The sequence below is a fragment of the Macaca mulatta genome, chromosome 10 (assembly GCF_049350105.2).
Source record: "Macaca mulatta isolate MMU2019108-1 chromosome 10, T2T-MMU8v2.0, whole genome shotgun sequence".
NCBI lineage: Eukaryota > Metazoa > Chordata > Mammalia > Primates > Cercopithecidae > Macaca > Macaca mulatta.
This window is the reverse complement of record NC_133415.1, coordinates 106,790,496-106,803,788: the sequence shown is the minus strand read 5'-3', so window position 1 is coordinate 106,803,788 and position 13,293 is coordinate 106,790,496. Positions and strand designations below refer to the sequence as shown.

At 38.6% G+C, this 13,293-nt stretch overlaps 1 protein-coding gene across 6 annotated transcripts in view; it reads left to right on the top strand.

Moving 5' to 3' along the window:
• BCAS1 (brain enriched myelin associated protein 1) overlaps positions 1 to 13,293 on the top strand; it is a 126,739-nt gene that overhangs the window by 94,857 nt on the left and 18,589 nt on the right. For 5 of the 6 annotated variants that reach the window (XM_077952007.1, XM_077952006.1, XM_028828519.2 and 2 more), the window contains one exon: positions 8,404 to 8,571. The exons of the other annotated variant lie outside the window; for it this stretch is intronic. In XM_077952007.1, the coding sequence (XP_077808133.1) occupies positions 8,404 to 8,571 (168 nt within the window). The remainder of the gene's footprint in view (positions 1 to 8,403; positions 8,572 to 13,293) is intronic. 6 annotated transcript variants of the gene reach the window in all.

Sequence of the window (13,293 nt, the reverse complement as noted above, 5' to 3'; positions counted from 1 at the left end):
AATTGGGCATTTTCAGCTCTGGGATCCTGTGTTCTTGCATGCTGCCAGTGTGATTTGTTTGTTGTAGACTCTTTCACCCCATATGTGATTAGGGACGCATGGAGGATAACATTGGATGAATTTTTGTAACTCTCATTGAATCAGTGCAAAATAAGTGCAAAATCAGGGCACGAATTTTTATAATTGTTATCAGTAGGGGATGAAAGAGTCTACTACACGTAAGAACAGCTTTGTGCTTCCTTGAGGGATAATGATGCTCCGCCTGCTGCTTCATTCCACCTTGACTGCTCGTTCACTCTTATTTCCATGGTAATCCAGTTTCTTACTAATTCTGGGCGGTACCCAGGACAGGGAGTTGCATCAGACATGAGAATATCTTGCAGCAATAGACGCTGAGAATGTCAGTCTCAGGTTAAGACAGCTGACTCCACAGGTCTACCTCTGAGATAGAGACGTTGAGCCTCACTGTTTTCCTGGCTTTTAATCTTCTAGAGGAATCGTCAAAATTTTCAAGACAGTACATTCATCCCTGAAAGGGATGGTGCTATGTAAAGCACCACAAAAACGTAGCTTCCAGGGAGATTAATAAATTGACCTCATGAGTTTCAGACCCAAAACAACAGCTGTCTGCCCTGAAAGAAGTACAGTCTTTGGGAAATTTTTATAAGTAGGGATAAGTGAATTCACAGCTCCTTAAGATAGAAACCGGACATTATTGTTTTGCCAAAGCAAAACTGTTCTGGGTGTCCCTTATTTACTTGCCACAAATAGGGAGTGTGTTTTTATTTTTATTTAGTTATGGGAACTGAACAGATGTTGAACATCCAAACACGTTCCTGAAATGTTGTCTGTGATGTGGAATAAAAATTAGAATGGCTATGTTATGATTTTTGTTGGAAGAAAAATCTTGAAATTGTGTCCAGAGTTGGTTCCTTCCATTGGGTTCTTGGTCTCGCTGACTTCAAGAAAGAAGCCACAGACCTTCACAGTGAGTGTTACAGCTCTTAAAGGTGGCACAGACCCAAAGAGTGAGCAGCAGCAAGATTTATTGTGAAGAGCAAAAGAACAAAGCTTCCACAGCATGGAAGGGGACCCAAGTGGGTTGTTGCTACTGGCTAGGGTGGCCAGCTTTTACTTCCTTATTTGACCCCACCTACATCCTGCTGATTGGTTCATTTTACAGACCGCTGATTGGTCCATTTTACAGAGTGCTGATTGGTGTGTTTACAAACCTTTAGCTAGACACAGAACACTGATTGGTGCATTTTTACAGAGTGCTGATTAGTGCATTTACAATCCTTTAGCTAGACACAGAGCACTGATTGGTGCATTTTTACAGAGTGCTGATTAGTGCATTTACAATCCTTTTGCTAGACAGAGTGCTGATTGGTGCATTTACAATCCTTTAGCTAGACACAGAGCACTGATTGGTGCATTTTTACAGAGTGCTGATTGGTGCGTTTACAATCCCCTAGCAAGACAGAAAAGTTCTCCAAGTCCCCACTTGACCCGGGAAATCCAGCTGGCTTCACCTCTCAAAATCTGTTTGTTAGTTTTGCTGCCCTTCCTTCCTTCCTTCCTTCCTTCCTTCCTTCCTTCCTTCCTTCCTTCCCTCCTTTCTTGAGCCAATCTTAGTAGCTCAGCAAAGCTAAGGTCTCTCATCATTCCAGAAAGTTCTCATGAATTACTATTTTATAGAAAGTCAAAGTTTGTATTCCAGCAACCTACAAGAAGGAACTCCACAAGACTTCTTCCCATGAACTTTAAGTTTAAAAGCTGCCAGTAAAATCTGTAGCATCTGTTAGCTTTGAGGTTCTGACTTTTCTAAAGAAAAACTTTTTGGATATTTGTGTGCAGTTGCTTGTTTAGGGAACCCTGTGTTTCCCACAGCTCAGATGCTACAATGCAGAGTTGATCTCTAACAGGCAAACAGAAGATATTCCATGTTCTAGTGTGAAATTTTAAATAGAAATATAAACAGGAATTAAAAGTTAAATTATTGACACCAAACAAACAATAACACAAAAACTGATGATAAGGACATAAAATAAGGCAAAATATTTGTTAAATAAAATAAACAAGCATTATAAAAATTGCCTTAAATGACTTAACACTACAAGTGACATTTTGATTTTTAAGGCTCAATATTTCATCCTCTTTTTTTTGTTTGTGTGTTTGTTTGTTTGTTTGTTTGTTTGTTTTCTTGAGACAGAATTTTGCTCTTTTCACCCAGGCTGGAGTGCAGTGGTGCAATCTCAGCTCACTGCAACCTCTGGCCCCCCAGGTTTGAGTGATTCTCCTGCCTCAGCCTCCCAAGTAGCTGGGATTACAGGCAGGTGCCACCACACCTGGCAAATTTTTGTATTTTTAGTAGACACAGGGTTTCACCATCTTGGCCAGGCTGGTCTCAAACTCCTGATCTGAAGTGATCTGCCCATCTTGGCCTCCCAAAGTGCTGGGATTACAGGCGTGAGCCACCACTCCCAGCATCAGTATTTCATCTTTTGACAGCCTATCACTTGGAGGGAATGAGGATGATGGTTGTGACGTTGATCCCATCATCTTCAGGGCATACCACCTCATGAGCCTCAGTTTACTCCTCTGTTAAATGGCAATAATAATATCACCTACACTTTAGGGTTCTTGTGAAAATTAAATGAGATAATATCTATAGCATGCTTACTTCAGTGCCTGAAATGTAGGAGGAACTCAATAATTTTAGGGATCAGCAAACTATAGCTCATGGGCCAAATACAGCCCACAAGCTAAAAATGATGTTTACATTCTAGAATGGTTGATAAAAATTAAAAGAAGAATATTTTATGATGTGAATTCAAAGTTCAAATTCAGTGTCCAGAAATAAAGTTTTATTAGAACACAGTCATGCTCATTCCTTTACATATCATCTATGGCTGCTTTACTGCTAGGTAGCAGAGTTGAGTAGTTTCAACAGAGACACTGATTGGCAGGGCCTTTGCAGGAAAAGTTTGCCACCTTCTGCAGTAATTGTTAGCAAATTAGCAAATAGGAGACAACATAGTAAGTGAGCATGTCCCAGTAATCAGTGATTTTATTTCCTAGTGAAATTATACAGCTCACAGCTGACTCCGTGTCCATGTGGATTGAAGGAATATGTAAAACAGAGTTAGATTTAATTTCCACCTCCCAAATAAGAGAGAAAGCATTAGTCAAAACAATGTATTGTACTCTACAACTTCACAACAGGACAATTGGATGTGATTAACCATATTACAAGAGTGCTTTAAATAGCGACTTCTGGCTAAAATGTGGTTGAATTTATTCTTTAAAATTTCTCCCACCTACACCTTTCTGGAACTAATCTATCAACTGATGCAAGGCCCACTTGTATTAAAAAAAAAAAAAGAAAGAAAGAAAAAAAAGACAGAGTGATGTCAACATTTCTCAAAGTTTTTCACAGAAAGAAAAATAAGGATTTTTGAAGCCTATGGAAATTTAGTGCTTTTCCTAGAATGTGCTTCTGGTCCTATCAGAAATAAATCTTTTTTAACTCTTGAAATGATAGAATCTATCAGTTGTAGTAAAAAAAAAAAAAAAAGAAAAGAAAAAAAAATGTTTTGCTCATTGGTTGAGTTAATGTTCTAATGAAAAAAAAAAATTCTTTCCTTCCAATAACCTGCAAGACCATGGAAACAGGTACTTCTGTTGCTTATCCCTCTTAATAAGTAACCTCTCAGTTGCAAGTGAAAGAAAACCCAGTTCAACCTGGATTAGAAAGAAAGTGGCATTTACTGGCTCTCATCACTAGAAAGTTAAATTGGTTTCAAATAAAGTTTAATTCAGGGCTCTCCCTGGGTTCAGCCTTCTTGGCCTGGCTACATTTTCAGCTTTCCAACATCACATCACTCAGTCCAAAGTAAATGAGCTATTTGTCAAGTAGCAACCCTACATGTCCTGGAAATTTGTTCTGTTTCACTGACTGAAATGCATTCACATGCTGTATTCATCAGCTTTTGCCAGGTTATGTTGCAGTAACAACCAAGTCCCAAATTTCAGTGCTTCTGAATAGCAAAGAAGTTGTTTGTTTGTTTTTTTTTCCTTTTCTCACTCATGCTACAAGCCAGCTAGCAGTTGGCTTTGGCTAACCCATTTGGCCTCTTAATGCTGAGGTCAGTAGGGAAGCAACAGTGCCTTCAAAAAGGAGATGCAGTTCTTGTTGCAGAGAGAAAATGGTGGCATGGGTGAATCACGCAATGGATCCTAAAGCTTCTGCTTAGCCATGGTATATGTCATATCTACCCATGTTCCATTCACTAAAGCAAGTCACACATCAATGGGCACAGGTGTGTAATTCATTTGCAGGAAGATAGGGTAAATAATTAGAGAAATAATACAATTTGCCGCATGCTGTCATTTCTAAACCAACACAGTCAAAGAGCTTGATCATGTTGATTGGTTTAGACCTTTTCAATTGGCTTCATTCAAACTACATAGTCTTGAAGTTAGGGAAGATTGCTCTCCCAAGGCAAAATTACAATGTGTAAGCAGATGAGAGAGAATAGTTACTGAGTAGAAAAAAAAAAATCTGTAGGAGGTCTTTGTAATCAATCACATTAAAAATCCAGTTAAAATAATCTTCAAAATATTCTAAAATAAAAACCTTTAATGTTAATATGATGTTGTGCATGAAGTTTAGATGGAGGAAATCTATTTTGCCATGAATCAGTTTCCAAAAGCCACAGCTCTAGTAAAAACTGTATAACCAAATTTCAAGAGTAAGTGTAGTATAACATTTGAGGCAGAAAGGGAGACTCTTCACTGAAATGTATATTGTCAATATTAGATGTACCAGCCATCTTCATGCTCTGTCTACCATATCCTCTACAGAAATCAAGCAGGCAGGATTTAATTCTAAAATGTAGCACACATCTGACTTTAATTATGTCCATTCATGATTTCCAAAATTAAAATGTGCAGATGCGGTCATATATTCTAAATAGGAAACAACTTTTTCCAAAGCCCTGGCCTGGGAGAAATTTGGAAAATTATCCAAATAAAAATTGAATTCTTATGTCTGTATATGCAAATCAGATCTTTACTTAGCCAAGATTGTTCTGGATTTCCACACTGGATGTCAGTGGATTTTCCTTGGCTACTAAAAGCCAACTTCTTGGCCTGACTTCAAAGGGAGTGGAAGTCTCCAGAAGTACTGTATTTTTTTACCTGCTGAAATACTTGTGTTCTGGAGAATGGACTTGTGGCCTAGGATTTATGGGTTGATACCTCTCAACATTTGCAAAGGCTCAGCAAGGGAACCACTGGCATCTAAATAGAATTGATTTACAGAGTTATTGCCATACAATCTGATCATTTTATTTATGAGTAATTTTTCCTCCAGGTCTTTGCACACAAAGAAAGAACTCATTGCCTCAAAGACAGAATACTTCTGAACCCAAACTCCATTCCTTATCTACTTAAGAGCTATTTTCTATTTCTCTACTCTTCTACCCTTAGTTTTAGGCAAAGTTGCCAACTTTATATCCCCAAAGTATTTGATCATGATTAGTCTAAGTTAGTGATCTCATTTCCTTCACTAATAAGTGGCCTGGGGCTAAGTGGCTTCGCTCTGACCTGTGAAATTTAGGTACCCTGAGGTAGGAGATGAAAATGCAGATGTTTATTTTTTGCAAGTCTTTGGCTGTGACCTTCCTTCCTTCTCAGAACATTGGATTGAGGATGTGATATCTGGAATTGTCACAGCTATTTTTATAACCACGAGGTAACAAATAAAATGATGAAAATCTAGCACGCCAAGAATAGTAGAGCCAAGAACAGAAAGAGTCAAAGTTCTTAGAGATATTGTGGAGCCACCGAAGCAACCCCAGAACTTCTTGTTCCATGTTTTCATTGGTTAAGCCACTATTAGATACGTTCAGTTGCCACAGAAAATGCCATCCTCATTGTAATGCCTATTTATCTGTGGTGAGACTTTGGCCAAGTCATTCAATTATTCACTCTTTATCTATAGAATAGGGATAATGTTATATTTCCTAAGCTGTCAAACTACTTCTTGATGCCATTTATAAAAGAATATTAAACACCCTGTACAACACCAGGCATAGTAAGAAGTAGCTATAAATATAATCATCTCTAAATAATGGATATGTGCATGGTGCATAATCCAGATAATTCATGCTCATAGAGTAAATAGCTCTAACATTAACACAAATAACAACCACTAGCATTAACTGAGCACATGGTGCTAAGAACTTGACATGTATTGCCTGATTTAAGATGCAGACAACTTTCTGATGTGTATACGATCCCACTGATAACAGAGAAGACGAAAGCACAGAGCTGTTGAGCACTGAGCTTAGATTAGCACACCCATAAGGGGTACAGATGTGATTTAGAGCCCAGCAAGTTGTTCTGGAGCTTGTCCTCTATGACCACGAGTTAGACTGCCTACATTTCAGCCTCACCTGAAGAAGCTTGTGGCTCACACTTATTTTTCAGAAATGCAATTGAATTAGTTCAAAATGTGGAAATCCATGTCCACGCTCTATTACCATTCTCAGTCTCTGATATGGCTCCAGTCTCCACCTCGTTTCCTAAAGATAGATTGGGATCCAAAACCAGCAGCCCCGCAGCAGGCCATTCCTCACAAATAGGTTTTGTTTGGCCAAGCCAGCGTTTTTAATCATTTAACGTCTTTAGATGGGACAGTTTGACTTTACTTTGTCATCATCCCTATCACTCCTTTTTGTCTTATGTCTGGTCCATCAGTGCCGATATTCTCTGCCTTACCTCCTGAGGACTTTTGAGTTTATAACCCCCCAACTTCCATTTTTGTTTACAGAAAAGAAAATACTAGAAATTGTGTCAATAGCTTAAGAAAATTAATTTAGCTTAAGCAATATGATTTCGTTGCCAAATGCTGGGGTGTTCCGCATGCTGATTTGTTGATGGGCAACTCCCTGAATCAAATGACAATACAGAGACTAAGGGTTCTTCTCGATTTGGAAAATTCGGGTCATTTGCAAACCAATGGTTTGTTCTATATGATGGGAAAGAAAATGGTTCTCAGCAGACCATATTTTTGGAAATAACTGAGTCCCCTTCCCCTACCCCCTGACACCAAGAAAAGGCTCCGAGAAAGCCGGGGGTCTGGCTCAGCAAAGACAAGTGGGAAGATACCTTTGACTCTATGGCACTTTCCAGGGAGCAGCAGGTGAAAACCATGCAGTTTAAAGGGCAGATAGGAAATATTTCAGGCTTCATAGGCCGTTTGCGGTCTCCACCCCACACATTTTATCTTTTAAAATATTTCTTCCGACGCTTTAAATGCGTAAAATCCATCAGGCATGGTCGCGTGTGCTGATAGTCTCAGCTACTTAGGAGGCCGAGGTGGGAGGATCCCTTGAGCCCAGGAGTTGAAAGCCAGCCTGGGCAACGTAGCGCGTCTTCATTTCTTAAATAAATAAATAAAATTAAAAGGCAAAGACCATCCTTAGCCCAGGAGCCATACAGAGGCAGTCACTGAGCTAGATCTGGTAGTATTTTGCCAGCCCCTGCCTCAGGAAACGAAGGAAATAATAAAAGCCTCTCCTGGCCAATTCGCTCTGTCCTGTTGCAGGGAGCAACACAAATGCAGAAACTGTCCCAGATGTGACTGGGGCCCTGTACAAATGGAGTGAGGCACTGCAAAAGAACACAAGTTGAGAGCAGAGTATGGTAGATGGGCCCTTCCATCCAAGCCGCCACAGACACTCAGAGGCAGGGGACATCGAGCTCACTAGGTACCATGGCCAGGGCCGTGAACAACTTAGCCATCATTTTCTTGCCAAGTTCATTTTTCTTCTGAAAGCATAAACTTCAATTAAGTGAAATTGCAAGTGACTGTTCTGGGGAAAAATTAGATGTCACTTAATGAGGAAGCGGATTAAACGGAGTGGTTTTTACACTCTCCTTTCTACAAAGAGGACAGATTCTTCACAGTTGCAGGGGAACTGGAAAGAGAACTGGAAGCTGTCATGGTTACCGTCTCTAAGGTTGGACTCTTAAGAAAATGATTATTCCTGGTTTCTACACAGGCCAAGTGTAATTCACCTCGGTGGCAGATTAAAGAGGTGGGTTTACTAGAATAGAATGGGTATTGGGCATGCTCCAAAGGACAGTCCCCAAAAAGAACCTCCTATCTCTTCTTCCCCTTGGGGAAGGGATTTTGCCACTACCGTGTCAATGTGGCAGCTGCTTGGAAATTGGTGCATTGCTTCTCCAAGAGGTGCCTGTGTAGAAATGGTCATAGATTCAAAACTGTAGCTACTACGTGGACAGGGGGGCAACAAGGACCCCACTTTGTAAAACGTGTTTTGGGGGAATGTTTTGTTTTTCATTTTCTTATTACCTGGCAAAATAATCCAGGTGGTGTGTGAATCACCAGTAGAGATTATAAAGTCCAAGGAAGTAGAATCAGCCTTACAAACAGTGGACCTCAACGAAGGAGATGCTACACCCGAACCCACAGAAGCGAAACTCAAAAGAGAAGAAAGCAAACCAAGAACCTCTCTGATGACGTTTCTCAGACAAATGGTAAGCCCCTTACTTCCAGTATAGGAAACCTAAAGTACCTAGAGTGGCTTCTGGGAACAATGGGCTCATGCCACAGGTAGTAGGAGACATAATTGTAGACAGTATGTATGGAATATGATTGGAATATGAATTGTGTAGTGAGAAAATTCCCTTTTTTCCTTCTGATTCAATCATACAGAAAGTCTCCGTTTGTTGCTAATATTCTTTAACCCTTTAATGCCTGCTAACTCTTTTTAACAAAAAAAGAGCTGCCCTTGGGTTCGAATTTTTTTTTAATTTCAATAGTTGTGGACATACAAGTGGTTTGGGGTTACATGGATTAGTTCTTTAGTGGTGATTTCTGAGACTTTAGTGCACCTGTCACCCGAGCAGTATGCACTATAGCCAGTATGCAGTCTTTTATCCCTCACCCCTCTCCCAACCTTCTCCCCTGAGTCCCCCAAAGTCCATTATATCATTTTTATGCCTTTGTATCCTCATAGCTTAGCCCCCACTTATAAGTGACAACATACAGTATTCGGTTTTCCATTCCTGAGTTACTTCACTTAGAATAATGGCCTCCAGCTCCATCCAAGTTGCTGCAAAAGACATTATTTCATTGCTTTTTCTGGCTCAGTAGTATTCCATGGTGTACATATGCCACATTTTCTTTATCCACTCATTGGTTGATAGGCACTTAGGTTGGTTCCATATTTTTGCAATTGTGAATTGTGCTGCTATAAACATGTGTGTGCAGGTGTCTTTTTCAGATAATGACTTATTTTCCTTTGGGTAGATACCCAGTAGTGGGATTGCTGGATCGAAGAGTGAATATACGTTTAGTTTTTTAAGGAATCTCCACACTGTTTCCCATAGTGGTTGTGCCAGTTCACATTCCCACCAACACTGTAAAAGTGTTCCCTTTTCACCACATCCACACCAACATCTATTTTTTTTTTCAGCTTTTTAATTGCGGTTGGGTCCAAATTTTGGCATACAATAGCATCTAACTAGAAGTTACTATTATTGCTTACTTTTATTTATTTTTAAAGTTTCCTTCTGTTGGTGGTCAATGATACTGCTTTTCTCATTATGGTAATGATATGAGGTTTTCTTTGAAATGCATTTGTTTACATAAAGAATATCAGGTATTTTAAGGATTATGTATTAAATAGTCCAAGTTATATAAAGATGTGGCAAAAATTCTGAAGGTGACATGTGAGTGACACAAATTTGGACAAAACTAGCTTACAGATAAACTAAATAGGAAATGACAACATAATATTCCAATAGTGAAATATGTAACTTAGTTGATGAATTAGCCATGCTTTTAATTTGTGTAGAATAGAAAGAATGTGATAGATACATTTTACTATTTACAACAAGCCATGCACATTAAATGTCTAAACAGCCAGGAGCTTAAATAATATAATGCAACAAAACCTAAATCAGTTGGAGAACAAAAAACAAAAAATGCATGTAAAAGGTCATTAGTTTAATTCTCTTTTAATGAAAAACAAGAATTTCATTATAGTGTGCCTTTATTTTCAGGAGTATTTGGAGTTTAATCCTTTGAGAAAGCAACTCTCTAATTTCACAGGCTCAACCTGTTAAGGAATTCTTTCTAGCCTACAAAACAAAACAAAACCCTTGCCAATGCGAACTGAGGCATATTAGAAATAATTGTGTTAGAAATTGTTGACAGGAATCATTTTCTTTTCTTGTTATATTCTCATGGAGTAAAAAGTGTAGAATCAGTTGTGGGCGGCCCATATGGCCAAAACCCCATCTATCTCATTGGCCATTTGATCTGAAGTTTGGCAGTGAAAATGGAGATTAAGACCTGAGATTTTTTTAAACCAATTTTTACATGATGCCAGGAAAGAAAAGAACATTTGGTCTGTTTCTGGCAACTCATCTAACTTACAAATGGGATCCCCAAATAACTCATCATAATATTGACAGCGATCAGCTTTTCCATTTCTGGATGGAATTGAGAGATACCGGAAAAAAAAAAAAAGCAAATACAATGAAGGTCTCTTCCAAGTAACCAACACGAAGCTCCTTCATTTAAAACAGGGAAAAGGACAAGAAACTCCAAAGAAAGCGTGAGAAGAAAAAAAAGAAAAAACAAAAAAGACCTCTAAACCACTCACAGCATCCATCTAAAACAAATTGTTAAATTCTAATGAGGTCTTATATTGCTTAAATGTATCCCCCAGAGCTATCTTTTAGATGCTGTTTGGGAAAATTTTGGGGGAGTAGAAAATGTGTAAGTCTAAATTCTGAGGGAAACAAATTGAGAAGAAAAGCGTCCTTTGGAATCAATTCGCCATAGGATAGGGAAGAAGGTAGATGAGGACACTCTTTTCCCCAGCAATCCCCTTTGGATTCTTAGAATTGGGTCTCATGATGTCCATTGTTCTTATTACCAGTTGCCCATGAAAAGGCCTGGGAACATGAACATTATCTTTGCAAAGTTTAAATACTGATTGTTGGAATTTCCTTTAAAATTCCACGTACTCTAAGTATTTTTTTTTTCTTTTTCAGTTTTGCTTTCATTAAAACACTATATATTATATTGTGATTAATTCAAATAAACAGATGATGAGTTTTCCAGCTTACTAAAATCCCTACCACTCCCTATTGTCACACCCAGTCTAGCTCACTCATTTATGTTACCGGCTCTTTCCCTGTGGGTATTTGGGTTTGCAACCCCTGACAGAGAACCATCTCATTCTTTAGAACAACTTATTTGAATCATACTGTCTGGATTTATCATACTTAGATTAACTATTGCTCAATGGATGGACATTTGGTATGTTTTCAACTTTTTGCATTTCATTCATTCACTTCTTCAACAAATAATTATTGAGTGTTCATTATATTCAGGCACAAGGGATACAACAGTGAGCGTAAACAGGTGTGGTCTGTTTCCCCGTGGAGAAGAAAATAGACATTTATTTTTAACTCTATCCTCATATTCAGTGAGCACACACCAAGTGTCTTACCCACGTTATCTCAATTGCTTCGCAAGCCTGTATGAAGATCCTTATACACCTACTTTTATGCACATGTGTTAACGTCCCCATTGCGGAGATTTCTGGAAGTTGACTCTAGCAATTATTTTTAGGAAATACTTTTTGGTAACATGTCCATGGCTTCCAAACTGATTCAAAGTCTTTGGATTTATGCAGGAAAGAAAAAACCTGCCCACAGTTTGAAAATAGAGACAACATCTGGCCCATCACTAAGGGTTTTTTGAGGTTGCGGGGGGAGGGGTGGGTTGAGCCAAATAAATAAACATTTCAAACAAATTTTGGATATTGTTAGCAAAATATCGGTTTGTTTAAATAATTGTCTTAATGGAAGAGAAAACTCAATAGAATAACCTATGCTTTGTATTCAGTTTCACCATTCACCAAATCATTGATTTTCTACTTTCTATCCTTCGCATTTCTCCCCCTTTTTTTTTTTCTTTTTGAAACAGTCTCGCTTTGTCACCCAGGTTGGAGTGCGGTGGCACAGTCTCTGCTCACTGCAACCTCTACCTCCTGAGTTCAAGCAAGTCTCATGTCTCAGCCTCCCGAGTAGCTGGGATTACAAGCGTATGCCAACACACCTGGCTAATTTTGTGTTTTTAGTAGAGACAGGGTTTCACCATATTGGCCAGGCTGGTCTCAAACTCCTGACCTCAGGTGATCCACCCGCCTCGGGCTCCCAAAGTGCTAGTATTACAGGCATGAACCACGGCGCCCAGCTGGAGATCTTTTTCTTTCTAGAAATTTACTGCTCATAAAAATAAAAACAGGAAAAAAAAATCATTTTTAAAATAACTATATTTTAGGGAAAGGAAAACAGAATCATATAAGTCCTAACAGGGTATTCAACACATAGAGACGTAGCACTTCACAAAAATTCTGCGGGCTCCTGCAGGATTTTAAATAATTGCGAGGAATATCGAAGACATCTGTCATGCCCTAAATAGGAAAAGATTCTTATACATATTAATTCAGCTGTATGTCAAGAAATTGAATATTTGAAGTGCTGGTGTATTTTTATAAAGTGAGGGGGTAGAATATTGCATTCATGTGTCCACAAAGCATGTAGGCAGATGAAACCAGAAAGATGGTAGATAGAAATATCTAGATACAGATTTATACTTCGTCAATATTAATAACACCTTACACATGAGTGTGCTTTCCTCCTCCAAACTATTTTCACCTACATTACTTCATTTACTCCTCCTCATATCTTTCTTTGGACCATTAGATTTGTAAGAAAATCCTTGTTGGAATAATGTTCTCGGGCTTAGAGAAATACTATGAGCTTTAATAATGGGTAAATTAAAAGTCCAAATGAGGAGGCAGCCATAAAATCAGAGGGTTTTATTTTTTTAATTAATTACATTCAATCCAGTAAGTGTAACAAAACCTGTTGAAATGTACTATTGGAGGTGGAAAGAGGGTGGTCTGTGATGGTAGTTACAAAACAGAAAACCAAAAGTCTTCAATCTGAAATTCTTCCCTGAGCTTTAAAACATTAATACTGATTTGCTCTTTAAGGAAAGATTTCTGAAGGAAGCATTAATTTGGCCAATTCCTGTCCCTACAAATGACTTGTATCCCTTTCTACCCTAAAAGGGTCACTGTAGTCATTCAGTACTTTTCAGTTACCGGTAGTAATAACAATGAGAGCTACCGTTTATTTACTGTGTGCTAGGCACTTTGCACACAGTATCTC